Genomic DNA, 25,522 nt, shown 5'->3' on the forward strand with positions numbered 1-25,522 from the left:
GTGCACACAGTCAAATGCATTATGGGAGTTCTCTAGCCATATGGCAGGAGCCCAAAGGGGGGGTAGGATTTTATGACAGGACACGCAGGAATGTAACATCGCAGGAATGCAGCTCACTTGTTGGGCAGACCTCTCCAGGGATGTAAAATAGCTTTCTCATCCAGTCTAAGTAGAAGTTCCAGGGTTTCTAAAAGCTACCTTTCACCTGTTGATGCTGCTCGTATTGCAATCTTTGTGGTGTGTTTGCGTTCCTTTTACTTAGTGGTAGATATCCAGCATTGTTTCTGTATGGCCTGGTAATTAGATAAGTATCAGGATTAAAGAAGCACTCAAGTGGCTATTTTAGGATTTAAGAACAAGAAGGGTCTCAGCACATAATAAATATGTGTCCCCTCTTACATGCTACTAAATCTGAAGATGACTGACTGCAACACAATGTGGCCGGCATGCAGCCATGAGTGTTTCTAACTTATGAGTGCTGCAGTAAAAGTTTAGAGACACAGGGGGCAGTTAAACAAAAAGCAGAAGAGACATATGTATAATAAAAAAAGACCTTTATTGTTTAAAACCTATTGACAGTATATTCAGAGAGTAACCGAGTTCTGTTTTAAACATAGCCCCACTTTAACAACATCATTAAACCTACAATGTGCATACACAACACTGATCAAACCAGAAAGACATCCATATGGTGAAAGATCTCAGGAATGTTCACATCTTCAATCAAATAGGCACGATGAAGAATCCAAAACATATAGCTGTTTAGAGGCTATTAATCTTTGCACGATCTTATGACAACAAAAATGTACAAGTGATTAGACTTCAGGCCTGCAATGATTTCATAGGTGACCATCATGGGAAATGCTGCAAATCAAGCCGACAAAGAATATAGACTTATACCTGCTGTATGATAAATATTCATTAACGTGGAGATGTTTTTACCCCAGTGGTAAAGCTTTAAAGCATTAAAAATGATACGGATGGAAGATACAAACATTATATAGTGCAACTGTAAAGTCAATGGTACATACACGGCATATGTTGAAGTTGAAAATGGGATTTTTCAAAGGTACGATCATGACACTCATCACAGCTACAGAACTCATTCTCCAAAGTTTTTAGTCCCCTAAACGGCCAAAGACAAATCACCAAATGGAAGCACCTCACACACATAAAGCCTAGACACTTAAAAGATGAAAACAAGTCCAAGACCAAAAATGATCTTAGAGTAATAAAAAAAAAAAAGCTATCACCAACCTGTTTTTACAAGAAGACACTGACAAAGAATGGAGTTGCTGAATGTCAGAACATTAAAAAAATCTTTGGATTGTGATAAGGGAAATAAATATGATTGACTACAAATAATTCTCTGATATGACACAAGGCCTAAAGCCCATATAACTAGCGTTTTCATGTTTCTGGCCTTCACAGCCAGGTTTAAATTGAGACATCCTGACCCTTATTTAAAGATACAGTGCGCAGAATAATTAGCAGTAAATAGCAGTCAGATTCTAGACGGAATTGTCCTCGCTCACCTGCTCCTATGTTGATATAAAGGCTCATTCTAAGTTAAAAACTTTCTTTAAAGATGATTACACATTAATTAAAACATACCTTAAAAGTACATTTCTACCATGTCTCTTTTGCTAAATGCTGCCAATTACAACACACTGCACCTTTAAGTCCTCATGACAGCAAACCTCTGCCACTATAATGGCAGGACTTCTGTTACTCACACATCACATGTAGTCACACCACACTTCACACAACATGTATCAAGTCTCCTTGTTGCCATAGACTGTGCTTTTAATCCACTTTGTGCCTTTCTATGATGCTAGGACCTACACATAGTGACAACACAATTAAAACACGGGCTACAAACAGTTTACCTCCCTGGAAATGTCATTCAAATTGTATATGAAGTTCAACAGCATCCTTCCTGTGTGCTGAGATTGATGTGTTTTTTTGGTCTTTGAATATTAAGGAGCAGCTGAAGGATAAGTCTTCAAGCCAGAGTTAAACCTGAGGTTATGATGCCTGCCATCATGCTGAAGTCCATGTGAAGAGGCACAAATGCTCCGAGGTCGGTCTGTGTCAATGTCCATGCATACTTTGAATCCTTGAGAGAAAGTTCCTTCATTCAGCCTTGGGACGTTGTTGAAAATATAAAGTGTGCTTTGAAGTACAAATACAATCTGGAGAGTATTGCTTTTTCTTACCATGAGACATTACAGATAAGGGAAACATTGGCATGGAGTCACAGCAGACACAATAACGGACTGATAAAAGCTTTGCGCCCCCCCCCCAAAACAAAAACAAGAGTTTCAAAAACGGAGCAGGTTTCTGTGTGTTTTGACAGGAGTCACATTTCCACCAGTCCTTGATGTATGCCCCAGTAGCTTCTTTTCAAGGGACTAAAAGGGTTCTTCTATCTTAATGATGTTAATGTTTCTGCCAAGATCCAGAGACCCGCAGAGGTTTGGAATATTAGCTGTAGTGTAAAAAAGCCAAATTTGTACACCACTCATCAGAAATGATGGGCAGAGGAAGGCCAACCCTGAAGTCCCTATACTTGTGGTAGCCCGTAAAGTACTACCCTCTAAGGCAGAGACCTTTATAATAAGACCCTGGGACTTAATTAAATCCCTGGTCCCAATGGTGGAAAAGCACTGAGTTCTTTTAAAAGTTCCCTGTCCCTGGGAGAAGTTTTTGTGGTGGAAAAGTATCTTCACATACTCACACTATCACAGCCATTTTCATGCATATATGCTTAAACTAACGTCCAATCATAGGCAAGATCCATAGATCAAACCTGCATGAAAATTCCAATGATAATGTGTGATGACATCAAATCTGACGCCGCTGAGCAAAAGCAAAAAAAACAAGAACAAAAATGAAGTAACAGACATTAAAAAGTGAACGGATTTCAGAGGAAGAATGTAAAACAAAAAATCAGGCTTATTTGTTTCACTGGTGCCTTAGTTGTTGAGTTTTGATAGTAATGAGAGTCTATGTGTGGTAACAGAGTGCCCATAGGTGAAAATATCCATGTAACTTAAGCTTCTTCTCTGTATTTGGATGTAACATAGTGTTTACATGTGTTTGTAACACATCACCTATCATTAATGCTGATTTATACTGATCTAGTCAAGCTATTTGACAACCTAGTGGACGTATATACACATAACATAATAAACTGACTTTTGACATGATTGAATTCTGACTTTAAAATCGGCAAGGATCAACCAAACCTATCACCAGTTACTGCAAATAATATGGATTTGAATATCTCCTTCATTTGTTTTTCTTCCAACCCAGAAAAGTTTTGACGACAGAGGGTGTTTCTTTGCACTGTTTGTGGAGTGTCCATGTTCATCCCCTCTTAATGCACCCTTTTCTGGGTTTCTGGGTTTAAAATGGAGCTTGTACCTCAGGTTTTGGCTGGTAGGAGTGTCAGATTGTTGATGGGAGTCAGCAGCTGGATTACATGACAGACTCAGAGAGAACTGTCTTCGGAGCATCTGCGCTGCCATTTCCGCCTCGCTTCTCGATGAGCGGTGAGTGCTCGGGGGCTGAGGTTGATGGTTCACCCTCCAACCTGACGTCGCTTAGCTCTGTTCCCTCTTCTTGTTTGGCGGTACGATCTACGAAGAACTGCAGGAGCCCAGCTCCGAAGGCATCACCCTCTACATTCAGTATTGTGCAGGTACGGTCACTACAGAAGGACAGAGTGGAGAGGAATTTTAATACGGTCATATTTAACTAGTTAGCACTGGTCTTTGAGTGTCACTGTACAATTGGATACTAACACTCACTCTCATATTACTCATTTTATACTAGCTCAACAGCTGAAAAGTCGATGTTCATGTCAAGAGCAGAACAGGTTAGAGAATGCAAATGTAATGAATTTTTTTTAGACTCTACTTGAAGCACAAGGTTTGTCTTTGTTACTGAAATGTATTGATGTTTTCCTCACTTTAAACTTCACTTGTAGCCTCAGAGGTTTTGGTACCTCAGAGGTGCACTTTTATACCAATAAGATTACCAAATATACATTTCTTTAAAAAGATTACTCAAAAAGCTCAAGCTGGCATTAAATCATGTATTTTTAGGTCACAAAAAAAGCCTATGAAATCCTAGACTGACCGAGTGAATCAGGCATTATTTGTCTACAGAAAATGTGGAAGGTGTCTGATATCTGGATTGGATGATTTGGATCACATCTGTTACCGTACAAAGGTTTGTACTCACACAAGCCAATCGACCGCCAGGATAAGAGAGATGTCATTGGTGGGCAGTCCGACAGCCTCCAGGATGATAGCGAGGGTCAACACACCTCCAGCAGGTATACCTGCAGCTCCAACACTGGATGCTGTTGCTGTCACACTAGCACATCAAGAGGGAAGATTCATTAAACATATTTCTGACAAAGTACTGAATCAATTCGTGCAACTGCTGTTTCAGTGACTCTGCAACTTACAGGATGGTGAAGACCTGGATGAAGTTGAGGGAGACATTGTTCAGCTGAGCGATGAAAACGGCAGCCACGCACTGGAAGAGAGCGGCGCCGTCCATGTTGACCGTCGCCCCGATGGGCAGGATGAAACGGCTGATGTGCTTGGAGACGCCGTTATTTTCCTCCACGCACTTCATCATCAGGGGCAGAGTGGCAGAGCTGAGACACGGGGGAAAGGAAAGTGTGAGTGTTTTATGGTAAAAGGTTAAGTGTTTGTAGAGAGGAAAGAGTATGCACGTGTGTGTGTGCATGTGTGTGTGTGTTTAGGAACAGGAAAACCTCAATATTTGATATTTGACAAGCAAGGAAAACAAACAGGTGTGTATCCGGGGGACTCAGAAAGTTGACTACCTGGAGCTTGTTCCGAAGGCTGTTGCCAGAGCTGTGAATATCCCCCAGAGGAAGGTGTATGGGTTCTTCCTCGTAATTATAAAATAGATAGCTGGCAGCACTAGTAAGCCATGGACAGCGTGTCCAATGATGCAACAAGCAATATATTTTCCTAGACTGGCAAACAGAGTGCCGACGTCTTCCATCTCCACGATCTTGCCAGCAACAAGGAACATGATACCAAGAGGGGCATACCTGCAGGGGAACAGGAAGGAGACAAGAGACAGTGAAAAGTTGCTCATTATTTTGATTTTGAAAAAAAGACTGATTCTATTCCCTTTCCGTCCCAGAAACACGCAGGTCTTTCTTACCACATGATCCAAGAGACCAGCACCATGGTGGCCTCGTTGAAGGAGTTGAAGAACTTGATGAGGATCTCTCCCTCTTCTCCCAGTTTCCTTAAAGCTATTCCAAACACAATGGCAAACACTACCAGACCTAGGATATTCATACCATCCTGGTCTGTTCCAAAGGGCACCTAGTGATGCGCACACACACATACAGGGGAAATAGAGTCAGGCAAAAGGACAACACCAGCTCTGGGGCGCTTCATGTGGATTTCTTTTGTTGTACTCACCTTCTCCGCTGTGATGGTCAGGTTTCCGTCTGTGCTATTTTTGGTGACCAGCTTGTAGCTGGTTGCATACTAGATAGGGAAAGAGTCCAGTTGAATACAGGCTGACATCATGTCTGGAAATTTCCTCTGTACAATTTAAAATCAGAACTTTGTGAAATTACAATATCGAGCTGCAGTACTCACTGATTGAAAGGCGGCAGACACCAGATTGGAGGGGAAGATGTTTCTGTAGGAAGAAAAAAAAAACACAACAATACTTTTAATGCCTGTGATCAGAGCGAACAGAGAGGCCATTTATATAGTTGGGGCTGTAACTGAAAGATGAGAAATCACAGGTTTTCAACATGCAATTTCTCAATACATGAGATTGAGCTTTGTTTGTTTCTTTAACAGCAAACCCAGTAACCCTTGGACACGTAGCAAGAGCATGGTAAACACACTGTAAAAAGTTAAGCTACTACAGGTCTTGAACGAAGGCTGAAGTGATAAGAGTTTACACCATACACACAGCAGCTGCTGGTCACAGCCCAACTTAAAAGCCTGACCTATAAAATAAAGGAGCTATTGTATTTTACAGAAGTCCATCACGAGTTGTAATATACAGACGACGTGTACGCCTGCTGGGAATCACATTAAGTTGAAACATCACAAGAGTAATCAGGTGGGAATAACCAAGAGACTTTAATCTCCTTTTTCACTCCACTGTTGCTTTGTTTCTCTCCTCGCTAACAGGTACACACACACACACACATTTTGGTACATAGGTCGGGCTGCATGTTAAACCTCTCTAAGAACTCATGAACCCAGAGTTGCCCCTGATGCCCCCTCACTCAGCTGTCTGTAATGGATTTAGAGTAATAAAGGCATTAACTTCACAAGCAGCCATTCATTCCTTTTCATTAGAACGTAGAACATCAGGATTACACATCATGTGATTGTGTTAGAGAGCAGCATGCCCCCTGAATTACAGGCTGCTTGTACAGCAAAGAGCTGAGACAAATGGATGTCTGGGCTTGATGCTGACGTTGGACTTTATTTGAGTATTCAAATGTGTTTGTACTAAGCAAATCTTTCCAAGTGACTTGTACAGTATGACTTTAGGGGAGAAAATTATCTACTATGTCTATTTAGATCATTCTGGGTCTCAGTGCTTAGGTCTACAGGATTTTAAAAAACTTTTTAAAAACTATTTTTGTCAAACTATAACCTGGTTGCTGTCATTTCCATGCTTTTATCACTAATACAGAGCTGACTCCTGAAGGGATCCTCTTCCACGTCCCTGTTTTTTCTCCCTGGGAGTTCTACATTCCTGGCACAGGTACAAAACCCAACTCTAATGAAAGAAAATTACATCCTCTATTCATTGCTGCAGGCATTTACTAACAGCAGCAGCCACAGTGGAAAAAAGTTTCACTCCCTCCAGTAATGCTACTTCCTTTTTTATTTTCAGTGACTGCAGAACATTATCCAAAACACACCTCGAGTTAGTTTAGGTGTGTGTCACACACGTTTCACATCTTTGTATGAAGAATCCTATATCTATGCTGTTGGTATTTAGGGTTTTCTTTTATTGGGGTTTCTGTCGAGTTTCGTGAAACGTCATTTCTGGCTATGACATCATCTTGACGATGTCCTAACAAAGAAGAGGAACAGAGAGCTATGACAAAAATGCCAACATGGTGCTGTTAAACTCAGTTGGGTGTGTTAAATCTTTTAAAGAGGCTGGCTGAACCTTTCAGTCACACTCTTCTGACGTCTTACAATCATATTGAAAGCAGGGAAACACCTTGTGCTGGCTGAGGTACAAGGATCAATGTTAAATTCCCTACCAGTTTCTGTTAAGTGGAAATGACTTGCCTTTACGTATTCAGTGACACTTGCGCAGTTGTTACCAGTGACTGTTGAGTGAGGCAAAGAAAAAGGTAAGAGGTAAGAAAAGTCAACAATGATGTGTAGGAGTGCCTCCGGTCTACACCTTCACACGTGTATCCCTGGACTGACATGTTAGAAAGGAATTTAAACGAGTGTGTCTGTGAGCAATGGCTGGGCTATTATTACACTAAAGTTAAGCTGGTCTTCAGTCAAAGTCTCACGCTGTCTTTGTTGTCAAAACTAACCAGGGCACCAACTGAGAGGGCTCTCTCTAATGAGAGCCACGGGTTCTGCTTGCCGTCCTGTTAGGATAATGTGTAAACGTGTGTGGGTGTGGACATGTGTGCAAAGTGGTGTGTGTCCTAGATTAGATAAACATTACTTTCCTGATTGTTTCTTTTTTTTAATCTCTCTTTACAGGAGTTGGCTAGGGAAGATCAATCTGGACAATTGTATAGGGATGATGCATTCAGGAAGATCAGAGTTGCACTGATTCTACAGGTAAGTCTGTTCTCTGAAAACAGTCAAAATGGTACCTTAGGAAGAGAGGTTTTTTTTTTTTTAATTAAAGCCATTGTGTTGCAAAATATATACATAGTTATGCAAGAGACAAATCTGGGTAACAATGTTAATCTGTGAATGGTCAAGTTTTGCCCTGTTACTCTTGCATGTCTAATCTGGGCAGCATGAAATGTTTTAGGAGGTGTTTCCAGGCTCTTGCTCACACTGCTGGGGGAGGGGTAGAAAGAGGAGGGAGGGTGGAAAATCGTGGCTTTCATAGTTTACAAGTCCATAATTCATGGAAAGCGGCACCGATTTCTCCAAAGACTGTTCAAACTAGCCGGACAAACTTATGCAATATCATCCACTGTTTATCATGATTGCATTAAATAAAACTGAATGTGGTTTGTTTATATATATTGTGGACTTATACTTATTATAGTGCTGCACAAACACATGTAAAGCATGTTTTTCGTCTCTGAAGAGAGTGCACGGCACAAGCCCAGTAAACTCAGCAGATACTGCAGTTTGTTTGTACTACATACAGTCCAAGTTCTTATTTCGGTACAGGAAGACATCTCAGGCCCCCCCCCTTACCTTACTTATGACATTGCATAACAGTGTGGTGCAATGTTTTTTCAAAAGGTTGGGCCTGAGTACAACTTTTAAGAGCTCTAATCGACTAAATGAGATGTTGGTTTAAATATGCTGCATCCGTTGGGTTTATGTTAAACACACGCTTTGTAAACAAACAAATGTGTGAACATCATGGAGCCTGTTGTGTAATATGTACAACTTATAAAACTTCCTTGAGACTATTCCAGAGTCTGAGTCAAATGGTTGCTTAGTCATGCTGGGTCATTTACTCTGTATTAGCTGATGTGGCACATGTCTTATGAGTGTCCCATGAATGTGACACACTGGTAAAAAAAAAACCCAAAAAAACACATGCTGTGGGCAACTGATTCCCAACTAGTCGAACAAGTCTAGTGTAAAAAGGCCTAGAGCCTATTTCAATACATGTTAGACTGCATTTCTCTCTACCACGTGTCTGTGCCTTAGCAACATTAGCTCCTTTATTATTTATTATTTAAAACCAAGCGTGCCTCGCGAGAATATAGTGGTGAATTCAAAATTTGATATTCTCCGAAAACATCCTTAAATGGACCTACAGTGTAACTCAAGAGGAACAAACTGTGCTGGTTTTATCTTTGCAGACGGGGCTGTCCAGACAAGACAAGTTTCATCCCCACAACGTTTGCTCACTTGAAAAAGGTGTCACACAATACCAACTCACTAGTAAGTAAATTTTTTAATGTGTAAAGCACATTGTTGTAAATGACCATAGTGGTTTCATTGACTCGTCCGTGACAGGGGGACACTGGCACTCTGCCCGGGTGGGTTAACTCTCAGTGTGCGCACCCAGCTGAGCTGACGCAACTGCGTGTTGTCATTACAGCACACAAACAGTAGGAGGTGAATTAAGCGACGTGTTTAATTAGGGGGTCTATCACTTTATTGGTACTGGGATGTATTTTACCTCTAAAGGTCATAAACAAAGTAAAGTGATTAAACTGTAAGTGAAGAGGGCCGTGTGTCTTTTACTGAGAGCTAGTGTGTGTAACTTAGCAACGAGTCTGACACTTATCTTGGGGGGTTGATGATCAATTAGGTATATTCATTTAATCATTGCACTTCTTTTTGAGTTTAAATGTTTCAGATTAATGACTCACCTTATCAAATCCAAGAAGGAGTCTATAACTTCTTTAGGTTCAGGCACGCTGTCATCCATGCTTGCCACCTTTGGCGTGGTTATTGTCACGGCGCCAGGGGTGAGAATGAAAGCCATCACAACCCCAATAGACGACGCTATTAGGGTAGTGACCAGGAAGAAAAGCATAGCCCAGCCGCCAAGTTTGCCCAGGGCTTTAGGGTCGATGCTGGCAGCCCCGGACACTAGACTGCACACCACCAGGGGGATGATAATCATCTTCAGGAGCCGGATGAGCAACTCACCGGGAAACCCTATGTAGATGATCTGGGTCCTGGTAAGCGTAACGTTGCGCACACCAAGTCCAATAAAAACCCCGACGATGACCCCGGCCACGGTGAGGATAACAAGTAGGTTAGCCATCACTATCCTCTTCACCCTCGTTGACATCGGCTCTGGGCTCTTCGTCAGGCAAGTCGGTCCGTTGGACACCGGCTCATCGAGGTGCGCTCCGCCGTTGGATCCCTTCGCGTCCTCCATGTCAATCTTCTCAGCCATCGTGCGCGCTGAAGGTTACCCAAAAACTACACTCACAGAACAAATACCTTCTTTAAATACAATCTTACTGTGGCAGGGGTAACTTTTTAAATTAACTATACAGACTGAAGGCGTCTTCGACACTATTGCACACTGCTGCTGAGCTCCACAGCGTATGCTGCTTATGTATCCAGGAAAGGCTACCGTCCCCCACCCTGTGACGCAGGAGCTGGGCGTGCCTAAGTAGAAAATGATGGAAGATGGTTGCAGCTGGTCACTCATCAAATATTCCATTGATGTATTCAAAAAAGTAAACAAAAAAGTCCCTTCATGTTTCTTAAAAACTAATCCCAAGATTATATATCATTAATTTCTCAAAATAATGTTCATTCAAACCAGTGACGTAAAATTGACTGGATGTTTGGTGCATCCTGTAAAACATTGACTAATACAATTTTTGTTATACTTAAGACTATTCTGTGTAAAATAATTCACCCAAAAGATGACAAATGTACTTAACTGCATTGTTTTGCTTGCAATGTAATGTGACTTCATATAAGATGTTTTTTTCTGGCAAAACTTGTTTCACAACTGCAAATAAATTATGTTTTCGTTTCATATCAAGCCTAATGAGACATGTACATTCACAATTCTAAATCATACTTTTTTAAATCAAATACTGACAATGACAGACTGCATGTTGTTTCCAAATCAACAAGAGTATGATACATTCTTAGTTATTGTGGGCTGTAGTTTGTCCCAATAAACTTCTCCTTCCTTAATACCAGAAAAGTAATAACAGTCTCACCCCTCTCCTTAGCAAATCATTATGTTGATTGTACAGTAAGTAGATCTAGGAAAAGCAGATGTCCTTGGCCAAAAGTTCAATAGAGGAGAACAGAATAGATTAATAGTATCACCTCAAGCAAGTGCATGCTCTTTTCTACGTCTCCAGGTTTACATAAAGTAGAGAAGAACAAGCACATTTACTATACCAACAACTTCTGATGCCAAGTCCTCCTATGTGTATTTACAGAGCAGTAAAGTTTTGGCTTGATGTTCAAAGATGTGAAACAACTGAAAAGTATTGCACCAGTCAAAAGGTCCACATCTCCACTGAGCATAAATATGCAAATAGTGTCGCTGAGTGAGTATGTGGGAAACTTTTTGAGCAGATTAAAGTTGATGAAAATCTGGTTGAACTGAAAGGTTAACTTTCTGTCAACATTAATCTCTTCAATTACTTGCCCTTGATTAGAGAGACAGTGAAAGTGGTTTGCATTAGCTGAGATGCAGAGGTAGAGACTGTGTCTTTATGTCTGTCTGTGCAACAGACTGCCACTGGGCTTTGATGAGACCCCCCTCCTCTGTGTGTTTATTTGCTCTCTTCTCAAGTACCCATTCAACAAAGAATACCATTATTGTTGTAGTTAGAACATCAAAGGTCAATGCATGTGGAACCACAAGCACAGCAATAACACTAATCTAACATCTGTTTCAATGATAATGACTGGTCACTGAGCAGCAAGCTTTCTTTTTGCAAAATGTAAGTGCCTACTTTTCCAACTTTATCAGAAAAGCAAACATGAAAATAAACACATACTCACAACATTCTTTGTTTTTTTAGGGAGGAATTGACAAAAGTTTAATTTCAAAGAGAAGTTTCAAATTTTACAGAAATGTTTGGTTCCTGGCTAGAACCCTTCAGGTTTTGGCAAGGTGTGTTTCAAACTGTAATGAGAGACAGACTCTCATTGTCTGAAATACTGAAGCCTAGAGTCTGATAGCTTAAAATCTGTGTGTAGGGGTCCAAGAAAGCCTAGGGTTAGCTTACACTCGAGCAACAATCCAAGCCCTTTTTATGCAGACTCCCACTGGTAGAAATTTGTGGGAAAAGCACCTTTAACACCGAAGAGAACCCACAGGACCAGAACTCAGGCTGGTAGGAAGCTGTCCTCTCAGTACTCAGTTTGTTATCTCAAGCATGTTCTTTGTTCCCTCTGACTGTGTGAATGATTGCAGGGATCGTTGTGATTCTGCGAAACAGTGCATTACTCTGTGAGAAAGGACAACTTCAATAGCTTTACCCGCAGACACCCGAGAGCAAAGAGAGTTTTTCTAGTGCAGGCCCCATTTATAAAAACATGCTATGCACACACAAAGTAGGCACACATGCTGTGGAGATGAGTTTTGCTGGTACTTAACATGTACAATTTGACTGCTCTTATATACAGATACAGTGAGGAGTCTACAGACAGTGTTTTTTTATTCTGTGGAATTCTTTGTAGTTTTTTAGATATTATTTTGTACATATCTCAAACTTTGAGTTTAGCAAAGTTTGTTCCAAAGCCTTGAAAGAGACATGACAGTTAGGGAGTTGAGAATATTTAAAAGCAAGTGCCTCAGAAAACTATTGTATTTATTATGTTAGAATTGATACCATAATAATAATAATAATAATAATAATAATAATAATAATAATAATAATAATAAGACTCAAAACAATTCAACTTTTTATATGTGCAGTTCCCATTTTCCCCTGCTTGCCCCTAGCTTCCCCTTAAAAGCTTACTCTATGGTTAATCACAAAACTCAAAGTTCCTCATTTACTGTCCACAGCCAACTATTTTAAATCTAGCAGGTCTGGTTACTGCTTGATGATGTATGGCTATCTGAGTAACTTCACACAGCACGAGCACCATGTGACCTCTGAATCTGGGACATGGAGAAAAGATCATGTAAGACAACAAAACACAGCCGTCTCAGGTATCTCAAAAGTAGCAGGCGAGAGATAGACGCTGACAAAGAGAGTAGAAAGCTGGAGACAGAAAGGAAACTTGATACCACATAATAATGTGCCAGTCTACTAACTTCTTATCTTTTATTTTCTGGTGGCATTTTTTAATACAGCAGGATCCAGGTGGAGTACAAAAAGCGCTTTCTCTGAATGCAAGTCTTCTTTTCGTCTGCCAGGGGGGATATATTTTGTAGGTCTTCAACGGAAAAAGCTTTCAAGGAAGGAAAAGCCAAAGGAATGTGTGTGCATAAACTGCATGACAGCTGAGAAGCGCTGAGTCATGATGAAAAGAGTCTTGTTTTAATATAAAACACACACGGTAAAGGAAGACATGACTGCGCCATGTTCAAACAATGACTCAGCAGATTTCTACTCCCCCCACATACACAGATGTAACTTTATTTTGCAAGAACTTAATGAAAATTAAGCTTTTGACTGGGAGTTCTCCCTAGAAGATTAATCTCGAGACTTTTGTGATACCTTGATGTTTCTTTAAATGACTCAGCATGTCTACATTACCTCAAACATTTTGTGATAGATTTCCAGGTAAATTGGTCCTGACATTCATGTTTCTTTGTGTATGTGGTGTATCAACATTTTTAATCTGATCGTTTTTTCCATAATGAGGTTAATTTAAAACATCTCAGGCTTTAATCTCTAACCAAGTGCTAAGGGCTTAGTACTGGATAGCATTCTAAACATTGTTTTTGTTCGCACTGTCCTAACAAGCATGTTAACTTTTGCTAAAGCCCCACTGTGCTAGCATCACAAAGCTGTTATCTCCTGCTGTTAAACAATGCACTCTATGTTAATAGCCCAATCAACATCTATATATTCCTTAATTGTGGCTTTCATTTCTTCTCCTTCTAACTGCCTGCCTACATTCAGAGTTATTGTTATCCCTCCCTGTAGACCAGAAGTGTCAGGAAGGCCCCTAAAGCCTGTCTGATCTCTTAGAGCTTTTTGTGACCAGGAGGGGCCTCCCGAAATTATTTACGGATTTACACTGTGTAATCACACTCACATGCCCTGCCTCCTCCTACCATGTGTGTTTTAGCCTGCCTTTAAATCCACACTGAATTCAGTTTAAATAACTTTATTAAATTATTGATTTTCTGTCTTATTCCTTTCAGAATTTAACTTACAATATTTTATTATTATTATTATTATTTTGTGCGCTACCAAGGTAATAACAACAAATTAAAATAATTTATTATTCTAATATTCTAATATTTCTTACAACATAGTAGTATTTTATAGGTCAAATTGTGAATATTGGATAGGATCTGTCTCATGCAGCCAAGGGACAGCTTCATTCCAAAAGGAAAAATGGCTTCGACAAATTTTTTTATTCACTCAAATTTCTATTTAAAATAGTGAAAACATAAGCAAAGAAAATCTGCAAAGTGCTCAAAAAATGCATCCCAGAGGTTTATCTGTTTTGGACTACATGGCAGCACATTAGATGTGCAACTTTTCAGAGTTTGCATTAGTAACAATTTAAGGTTTTTACAACATTTTGATGTAACCAAGAAAAGAGGGTTAACTATGATGATGCGATAAGACACTCAACCATCTATGCCCACATGTAATGGCAACTTAGAGTCACCAGTCATCCTACGAATCATGCCTTCTTCGGACTGTGGGAGGAAGGCAAAGCACACACACACACACACACACACACACACACACACACACACACACACACACACACACACACACACACAGTGTCTGAAGAGAACATAAAAACTCTTTCATCCATTGAAGTATTGAAAAATAACTGAATCACATTTCTGTGGGTAAAGACAGAAAGCATGCTCATTCATTATTGCGCTGCTTGTCTGGAATCTTTTAATGACATTATTTGGGGTGGAAAGTGTCCTAACTGAGGACAACTTCCTGTCCTCTCCTCTGTTAGATATTTAAAATGTGTAAATACAGAGTCAAGAAATCTTTACTAATTTTACACTCAGGTTTATCATGCATGGCATAAATGTTAAAATCAATTGGCTTCTAATGGTGCATTTCTTATGATAAGTAGAATGTGTAAACATTTCCACTTTATTATTAGTACAAGTAAATCACGTTGCTGCTGACCTTCCTGAACAAGTGCAAAGCTACATATGGCCGTGCATCTTTTTTTTTTCTCCATATCCATACCCCTGTACATATTCCTTCACGCCTGACCCTCCCCCACTCACAAACACAGACCTGCATTTGTGTTAATTATCCACAAGTTATGTTCAGCTGCTCAAGGGACCTTTTAAAGACAGACCTTTATACTGCACCATGCACTGCAGAGCTGTTATTTTGCCCCACATATTTAGTCTTTAAATGTATAACCTAGCTCTACTTCCTCCCCTCCTCCTTTTTTTGATTATCACAAAACCATTTCCCTCCTGGCTTGTTTTTGCTCTCAGGCTCTTTTCAAAGCGCTGACACAGAGTTTTGTACACATAAGTGATGTATTTTGAGTGTGTCTGGTGGGTTCTAGTTAATCTCAGCAATATGTCAAATCTAGATGTACAGCACATGCTTTCAGGTATAGAGGAGATTTTCAGTCTTGGATTAATTCTTCATCTGACATATATCATTGGCATAGCATTACATATTTACAATGTCCCTGTACAATCTCTTAGAAAGAGGGATATAGCCACAGTAGTAGAGGTCATAGATGTGTGTCAGTGTTACCTCTGTGCTGCTCTGCTGTCAAGAGAGGACACCACATTATACAATGCAGTTCGTGTGCACGCATCTAGTTACACCGTGTAATCGTGCATATGTTTATGCCACTGTGTGTATTTGTGTATCTGAATGGATGACCTGCATCAGACAGAGGTAAATCAATAACTTACAGAGAGGAGAGAGCAATCTGCTGGGGCTTGATTTCCTCCATGCACAGTTAGGTCCTCTATTGTTTTAATTGTTGTAATCTAAGTTGGGGCAACTTGGATTAAATGAAATAGAATCAAATCATTAACTTTTCCTTTTCTATTCCCTGGGAGCCAAACCTTTGTTTTACTTACATATGCCCACACCAAAGATCTGACAGAGACTAAAGGGACATTTAAAATTCCTGGCATGTGTTGCACTCAAGGACACAATGGATTCCAGCTCTGTTATTTTCATTGTCACATGGCAGGCCACAAAGGAAAAACATTCTTTAGAAGAAGAGGAAGACCAATCAAAGAAGGAAAATATGTTACAATATGAACAATGTTACAGTCTCAAAACAATCCACAAGATATATTTATACACCCATTAAGGGCGGATTATTTCATTAGAACTGACACACCCTGGAACACTTGAAAAGTCATTAATACCAAGCTTCCTTACTGATCGCCCCACTGCTTTAAATACTTGATTCTGATTGGTCAAAACCCCATAACAACAGTATTTAATTCTGAATAGCAAGAGTGATGCCAGGGACAACAAGATCATACTCGTCATATCAAATCAATCTGCGGAAAGGAGTTTCACACGTTTATAAAATTTATGATTTCACCTCTTCCTGTTGGCAATGTGGCAAAAAAACTGAGATCCAGATAACCTTGGTGAACAACACAGAGGACATTCTTGAAATTACTCTTAGTTTATTTGAAGAGCACAAAACATCAGATTCATGTTCAACAGCTGCCCAGTGAACAACAGAGAAAAGGAGATGAGAGGAGGAAAACTTTGCACTAGCAAGGGATGCTAAAACACTAAGAGCTGAGTCAAAGAGATGTCAACCAAATTGAGGACAACAGACATGAAGCAACCACAATGGGCTTTGGCAGTGTCACAGGATTGGTTGAGTGAGATGAATATGCTAACATAAAAGCTAAAACAGGTCATTTTACAGGTGCTGCAGTCATTTTCTGAATCTGTTTAGAATGCCAACAGAAACATGCTAATGTTTCGACTTTTGACAGTGAATGAAAATGTTACGTTTTATGTTTATTTGCATCAGGGTCTTGCTCACACTGTCAGGGTTCTATTTTGCATAATGACCTTCTTGCTATGTTATCTCTTAATTTACTGAAGCAAGACTTGTCAATCACAGTCCAGTATTGTGACAGGTCCAAAACAGTCTAACCTGATATATTTTATGATAGTCATTCATTTTCAATGACAAGTATTTGTCAATGAATGGCTTCAAGTAACTCCTGTTCTTAAAGTTTAAAGTTAGTAGTGACATAGACAATCGTCAATATGTCTACTATAGAATGTACCTAGTTTGAACCGAATCGGAGAAAACCCCTAGGAGGAGTTCGCAAAAGTATGCACCCTTATTTGGGCGCCATTTTTAATTTTCGAAGCTAGGTGGGGCTCTCCCTGTTGAGTTTCGGATATGGGCGTGAGAGGCTTTTTTGTGCATCCTGATGCCATGAATATGCGTATTAATTTTTAAGCATGTAGCTCAAAATAACCTCTATGGGGAGGCGTTTTTGAAAACTGTAGGGGGCGCTAGTAAGCACATTTTCGCGATTATTAGATATATCTCCTTCAAGCTAAAGACATTTAAAGTTGTGGTTAGCTTAAATTTGGCTAACGTGAGTTTCTCTTTGAACTGCCAGCAGAGTTCAAGGAGGCTTCACTCAGAAAATAACTGGTGCAGGGAGGGCATTACAGTACATTAGCCAATCACAGCACATTCAGGACCTATGAATCATGCTATTGGTTAATATCATACTGTCTATGGTTCAGATGTCTTAGATTAGCTCAGCAAATGTTACATCAGTAATGCTTATCATATGGCAGCAATACCAGCCTGATGTGTAATCAGTGTCCTGCAGACTGTAGGCAAACTCAAAAAACAGGCTTACATGTTATGTTAGTAATAAATTGATATGGAAATTGTTTTTATTTTTCTATCTTGGTTTTGTAGTTAGCTAGATTACCTTAGCAACAACATAATTAGCACTAGATGATCTCTCAAACCATTAGCCAGGAGTTCACTGGGAGTCTGAGGTAATGTCAGAGAGCATAGCCTTAAAAAGACCTAAAAACACCCTCAGAACACCATCTTCCCACAGGACATGTGCAGAGAACATTGAGGCCTGGGCAGTCCAAACCAGATTGAGTATGTGAGGCCTCTGATTTGCTGACATCAACACGCCCTTCTCATAGTTTCTCCCTCCCTCCACTTTTCCCAGCTCCTTTCCCTGCAGTGCTGCTTCGGAAGTCATACGATCCTCAGTGGCATGGAGGGCCTCAGAAATTTCTCTTTTCACCAGCCCACCCTCACTCTCTCTCTCTCTGTCTCTTGTTTCAGCCTCCTACTCTGTTCTCGTTCACTACATGGTCTTTGTACTGATAAGGACGAAGCCAGAAGAACAAAAGAAAGGGAAGGAAAAGACGGAATTGTTCAGAATCTCATGCAACCTTTACGGTTTCTTTAAAGTCTGAAATGTCAAGACTCTCATAAAATTCACCTTCTTTGAAAAGGACCTGACTCTTATCTTCACAGAAACATTTCAGCGACAAATCCTTATGTTTGCGGGGGAACAGTGACAGCTTTTATAGCTAAATCATTGTTGGAATTGCAAAAAAGCATCAAAAGTATCAGAAAAAGTACAGAAGCAACAGTCAATTCTCTATGCTCTTCGGTGCTGAGTGTACATGCGTCAGCTTGTCATGAATGGTGTTTTGTGTGTATACAGCTTGAGCAACGGACACAGATGTTTTTTTCTCTGCAGATCCTGCTCTCTTACCCGTTGCCCGTATATTCTGGAGCCACTATGATCTAAATCATTGGGCACATGTTGGGTTAAGACCATGCTTTTAAAGCAAGGAAACTAGAAACCCATTTCAGTCAAAATGGCAAGAAGAAGAAGTAATTAAGAGTGCAGAACATTGACATTTAAGTCAATGATAACATTAACAATATAACAATAATGATAGCAACAATGACCAAAGGAAAATCCTTTGGTTATTTAGATTCTACTTTTATTTAGGCTGCTGTGCTGACTTCAAATATTTAGAAAAGAAGAGGGGTGCATTGGTCCACTTTTTTATAAATGTAATGGAAAAACTTGCAAGGTCCAAAGACTACAAAGGGGTGGTTGACTCTGGGTTCAATTTTAAAATCACAACATCATTCCTTGAGGGGCTGCCAAATCCACTAACTGAAGCAGGCTTCATAGGATGTTACTATTATCACTACTTTTACAATAATCATTTTGGTCCAAACTAAAAAAACAAAGACAAATATTAAAAACGAAGCATAAATGTCCTGTTTTGAAAACCCGATCTACACAATAAATATGGATACCTGAAAGAGCTATGCACTGGATTTAGTTGTTCAGTGCTGCAGTGGTTTGCCAGCTGTCATTTCCTGATATGATATGTGATATGGCGTCTTGAAAAAACACAGCCGAAGAGCTGAGATGAAATCAGCTGCAATGTTGGATGAAAAACATTCCAGTCTCACTGAGGACAGGTAGTTCAAAGGATGAGGGAATGCCTGAACCCTTAACTATCTCTTGAACAGCTATATGAACAGATGCAAACAATCCTGATAAAAGTTGCTAGTGACAGCTACTGAAGACTCAGTTTAGTCAAAGTTACATTACATTAGTATAATAAAATAAGAGTGTTAATTATAGATGTGGCTGCACTTGTAACTGTGTAAGTAAATACAGTATGCACAGCGTATGCCTTATAAAACTCATATAAAGGCATATACCTGTAAGTGTATTCAAAGTTGTGTTTATATGAGAAGTATCTTGCTGTTACTGTTCCTGTCTGGTACAGAGGTCACTCTGATTTATAAGAAAGTTTACACAAGGTTTATAAAAAGAGTTAAAGGTGTGGCTGTGTGTTTACTCTTCCTCTCATAAGGGGTGTCTGCTGCCCAGTTTGGGCTGTTATTCTTCACGTGTTCTTGACAAAAGAGAGGTCCCAACACACCTTACATGGAAACACAGAAAAGTAAATACCTTCATATCATCTACAGTCAGTTATATAACAGCCAAAGCTGTAACAATAGAAGCCAAAAATCTGTCAAATTAGTTAAATGTTACATTGGACATTAATAAAACTCATAATGTCAATGACTTGAAAGTTAGTGGAAAGATTTTGACGCTCTTATTTTGTTACAATGTTACAATGTTACAATGTTACAATGTCATTTAGCCATAGACTGTAAAAAATATGGACATAGTATCCGTGACGTCACCCATCTGTTCCTGAGAGCTGTTTTGAAGCAAATCGACGGCAGCAGCCATATTGGTAATGCGGAACTCAACTAGGCAGAGTGTGACGTAGTGTGAGTCTCTTAGCCAATGGCTGTGTGTTCCTGACCGGGAGTCACGTCAGTCATGTCCTTATTTGGGCAAAACTCATAATCTTAATATCTTCTTAACCGTCACGTTAGAAAAAATTCACCCCCCCGTACAGTGTGTGCCATTAGAGAGATTAGCGTTGTAGGGCCAAGCCGTTTTTTGAACCAGGCTGTAAACATGTTTATTAATGCTGCAAAGATTGTCTTTTTCCCATTCATATCTATGTGGTTTCCGGTGTTTCTGCAGCCAGCCTCAAGCGGATTTTCGATGTATTGCAGTTTATATCACTTCCGCATTGGCTTCATCGTTTGAGACCGGAGTTTGCCGCTTGCATTTAGCAGACGCTTTTAACCAAAGCGACGTACATACGAGAACAAGAACAACACAAGCAAAGATCTAGACAAGAGGAAACAAGATCAGTACGGGTAACAAAGTGCTTCAAGTCCATTTGGGTGCAGGTACTGCCAAGCAGTGTAAAGGCAATGCACAAAGTAAAGAAGGATTTTTTTTTATTATTATTATTATTTTTTTGTAAAATAAGGAACATCTACAATGAAGCAACCAAACCATTTAAGACTTTCCGTTATCATGAACAACAATTAACATCACCACAATAATGACCAAAGTACCAAGTGCTGGGTCACTCAAGAGCTGAACACAGATTCCCAGAGTAGAGCAGGACAGTGTGAGTCAACTGTAGCTGGAAGACATGATCTGCCACTGGGGACAACAGTGGAGAACAGTCTAGCTAAGTGCATAGTGTTTCCTAAAGAGCTGGGTCTTTAGCTGTCTTTTGAAAGTAGAGAGGGACTCTGAAGATCGAATGGAGTTTTGTAGACCTGAATAACCTTGAGGAAAGATTACACTGCTTCCATGGCAATGATGATGTCATCAACACCTCTTGGGAGAGCTTCTGGCTGCAGGGAGGAGCTTCTAGGTTACCATAACATCTATGGATTATGTAAGTATGAGGGCATTTGTTTACAAAAATACTATGACAATTATTAAAAGACAATGTAAAGGAATGAAATATGAAACAATTCATTAACCCCTCGAGTCTGGTGTTTTTGGGAAAGGACATTGACATCATTAATGTTGAGATTGTTATTTGCACCTGGAGAAGACTGTCATAGAACTCTGTATGTAGCTAGTATCATTCTGTTGTTAGTTAGCCAGGATTTGTATACAATTCTCCTCTCTTCTTGCTCTAATGGCTGAAATATTTTCCCATGCTTGCTTTTCCCCAGCATAATCCCTCAGTTCATCCACAGATACTTTTCTCATAAAAACCACAAGCATCGAAGTCCTTCAATATTAAGGATGGAGGTCTGTAAACTCATGCAATGATGCTGGGTCTGTTTAATTTAATTTCAGCAGTCAGCGCTATTAAAGGATTTTACTCTAAATGAAAACACAGCTGGAGGTCTTCATACTGACATGCAACATAAACACCAGCTATCATTTTCCCAGTAATAAACTGTAAGCTGGATGCGCCTTGTGCTTGTTTTCACTGGGATTTCCCTGCTTCGCAGAGTACTGAGTATGTAAAAATGAAAAAGAAAAAAATCTCTTAATCTCTTCTCCCTCAATCTCACAATTCACCACCGTTCCTCCCCTTATATTCCACTTCCTGTCCCTTACCTGCCCCTCCTCTCTCTAACAGTGTGTGAACCCACATGGCAGCTTAATCCCCTTACCGTAGCTGATAATGCCTGCTGGCTCTGGCCGTTGGCTGCAGTAGTGGATTGGATAAAGCACATCGTTGCCATGTCGGTCAGTTAAACTGCGCCTGTTCTCCCTGACACAGTTTCCCCCTGTCACCCGACAGATGTGTTTGTGGCTGATCTGAAAAGCTGACATGAAAATGCCACTCATAACTTAACCAGCCATCAGATTTGATAGTGTCTGCAATGGTGTCTGAATTGTCTGCCTCATCTGCCCCACTTTCTTACGGCTTTAATCCTCTTCTTTTGCATGCCTCACATAGCATACTGCGGTATTATTTAACACTAGCTTGTCCCAAGACGAACCATAAGCTGATACAAGTGCACAATGTCATAACCTTAGGTCATTTATTCTACAGTGCACTATCCATTAATCCAGTACATTTAAAAATAGACCTTTACAGGATGAATAAGAGAGCAATCTACAACTTAAATCTCATCACTATCAGAGATCTAAAATTTAGAGCACCAACTTTTTGCCTGACAACAGAGGCCGCTGAATTTTATAAGTTGGTAGTTTGCAGCCAAAAATAATACAATAGTGTCTACATCCATGCCTCTATAAGATGGATTTGGCTGAAGTGTTATTTGAGATGCATGTCAGCATTAAATCTTTCAAGATGTAGGATTTTAGTCATCTTTGTGACATTGTCTAACAGAGCTTTCTTTCTGCAGGTGTTTCTGATCTGATGGAGGTCCTGTTTCTAGTTTTTTCACATACACTTGACAGAAAAACAAGACCCTGACAAGTGTAGTGGTTTTCCACTCATTGTCACATTACTGTGCACTTGTGACAAACTTAAGTTATATTGCAAAACTTTGTTCGTTTTGTGTGGTATAACTTAGATGAAGCAAACATAACCCAAGGTTGACCTATGGTTTCATACAGTAAACTGTTGCTAGTCTTTATGAAAATCCTAAACCTGACTTTACATCTGGCAAAAATGATTCGATTTACCCAATTTAGATGGCAGCAATTTCTTTGTGATGTCATGCTCGAGGTGCAAATCTTACTTGCTGTATTCCAGATTTCCAACGGTACAAATTATCTCACCACTTCCCACCTGAGAGCATATCCAATTCCAACCACTAGCTAGCATGGATGTCTAATAGTAGCTAGAGAGTTTTCAAACCAATTTTTATATTTTGGCATATTTCTCTTTGTTTAATTAGATTCCCTGTGTTTATATGTTGCTAATCTGGAACTAAGATCTAAAACGTTACAAAAGCATTTGAGTTCCCCAACTGCTTTTTAGCATGCTAACATTGCTGATTAGCCATCATCAGTGAGTGCAGCTAAAATTAGGAATAGTTCCATTAACAAATCAATGTGTTAAATAATTGAAATCTTGACCTGATGATGCCCAAAATAAACAAACAAGAGCGCACCAAAGCTCTTTCAGTTGTTTCATGAGGGGTGTGCACACAATCTCATTTAAACTCCAGATGTGACCCTCAGTTGGAGTACTTACTCGTTATTTTGTGTTGTTTTGAGGAAATTGCTCAATTGGACACACTTGAAGTCCATATGAGTTTACAGTTTTTGGCATGCAAAGCCCAGTTCAATACCTGTCTGAGGCTTCACTCACATTGATTTACTTTGGACTATCCTGGCGGCTCTCTGTATTGTTTGTCTGATATTGCTCTCTTTCAGAAGTTAGTGTACTAGTGACAGAAGTATCTCCCACTTTATAAACCAGACCTGAAAGAATCTTGCCGAGGGGGCTTGCACAGACAGACGCCAGCATTGGCAGAGCTTGTGGGGCCCAGTGGAGGACCAGGCAGGGGTCAGACGGTGGGGTCAGACTATCTAAGCCTGGGCTGTGTTGGGGATGCCCCTAGGATAGGTGCACAGTCACATCCCATCCCGTGAGAATAGTCACACTGCATGGCTCCCCTGGGATACAGAGACACGTATATCCACGCAGAAGGTCTGCCTAGCCAACCATCCTTAACTATGTCTGTCAGCCTCTACACACACATGACCACACAAAAATGGATATTATACACATTTGGTGGATTGATGCAAAAGCAAACCAAAATAATGCCTTAGCTTAGTTTTTATATACGTCAGTTTACATTCACACACATGTAAAGCTTAAGTATAATCACACATATACATTCAATACAATCATACTCATATGTGGCTATGAGTAGAGACGGTCTATTGATTTAACTACAATGTACACAGCCCAGGAAAAATGGTAACACCCATCAGAAATCACTTAATTATTCTGAGTATGCTGGCTACAAGATCCATCACCATGGCAACCACAGATGTGACCTTAGAGTAGAGGACATGCTATAAAGGTAGTGCTGTATCTGCTGAACATTGGAGGTTTAATCCTGCTGTTTCAGCTTTATCACTGAATGAATAAAGCATTTTAAATGATGCAGAGTTTTTACATAATTGTGCTTGGATTCACTGCTGATTTGTTGTCTTCTGCAGAAATGTATGACCACAATATGGTTTGTTTGCAGTGTTAAAAAGTCAGACTTAATTACATGTTTTTGCTCTTAGGCCATAAAGACACATTGTCCTTGTGGTTTAAAAATCAGAGCCATGAAAAACACAATTTCAGTTGACGATTCTCGATGATATAACAGAGTATGGTCAGGACCTGCTATGTTTATAAAAGCGCTGTGAGATAACGTTTGTTGAGATTTGGTGCGATGTCAATAAAGATGTACTGATTGATACTGATTGAATGATGTCTAAACAAATACAAACAGAAAAAAAATAAGACTAAAATCTGTGTAAAATGCTATTAGAACCAGAATTTGATGGTTTTCAACTCTTTTAAACCCTACATTCAATAATATATGTATTGCATATTGTATTGCATCACCTCTTCTTTTAACACCACTGTTAACATTTGGGAACCAAGGAGACCAGTTACTGGTGATAATGAAAGTGGAATATTGTCCCATTCTTGCCTTACATAGGATTTCAGCTGCTTAACAGTTCAGGGACTACTTTATTGAATTTTTTGTTGCATTATGTACAAAGTTTTTTCAAGGGGTGACAAACTGAGAACAGACAGGCCAGATGAGCGATCATCCTTGAACTAGGCATTGTCTGGATGGCTGCATATGTTATCACACAACCTGTATTGTCTAGCTTTAATGGTGCCTTCCCTGAGGTGTAAGCTACCCATGCCATGGCCACTCATGCATCCCCAGACCATCACGGATGCTGGCTTTTGAACTGTGTGCTAATAACTAGTCAGGTGGTTCCTCTTCTCTTTACACACTGTCCATGATTTCCAAAAAGCATATCAAATTTTGATTGGTCAGACCACATTACAGTTGTTCAATTCATCTCAGTCCATCTCAAATGGGACCAGGCCCAGAGAAGTCTCTGGGGTTTCTGGATCATATTTACAAATGGTTTCCCCATTTGCAGTTTTAACCCGCAGTTGTGGATGCAGCAATAAACTGTGTTAACAGGGAAGGGTTTTAGGAAGTGATCATAAGCTCATGCAGTAATTTCCACTACAGAGTCATGTCTGTTTTTCAGTGCTGCTTGAGAAGATCCCCACCAACCAGCACTGATTGAAACGCCTTTTTTCCTCAGTCATGTAACCAACCTGCTGCAATTAACCTATTTAGTTGGCAGATGTTCCTAA

At 39.9% G+C, this 25,522-nt stretch overlaps 1 protein-coding gene across 1 annotated transcript; it reads right to left on the reverse strand.

Annotated features, from left to right (window-relative positions):
• Positions 1–537: 537 nt before the first annotated feature.
• Positions 538–10,308, reverse strand: slc1a5 (solute carrier family 1 member 5). Its single transcript, XM_034700984.1, has 8 exons — positions 9,590–10,308; positions 5,667–5,709; positions 5,484–5,552; positions 5,218–5,384; positions 4,868–5,101; positions 4,481–4,675; positions 4,252–4,386; positions 538–3,715 (listed from the first exon to the last, which is right to left on the reverse strand). Exons 1-8 carry the CDS (start codon positions 10,123–10,125, stop codon positions 3,484–3,486), a joined length of 1,611 nt encoding a protein of 536 aa, XP_034556875.1. The 5' UTR covers positions 10,126–10,308; the 3' UTR covers positions 538–3,483.
• Positions 10,309–25,522: the final 15,214 nt, after the last annotated feature.

Source organism: Notolabrus celidotus, chromosome 14, assembly GCF_009762535.1.
Source record: "Notolabrus celidotus isolate fNotCel1 chromosome 14, fNotCel1.pri, whole genome shotgun sequence".
NCBI lineage: Eukaryota > Metazoa > Chordata > Actinopteri > Labriformes > Labridae > Notolabrus > Notolabrus celidotus.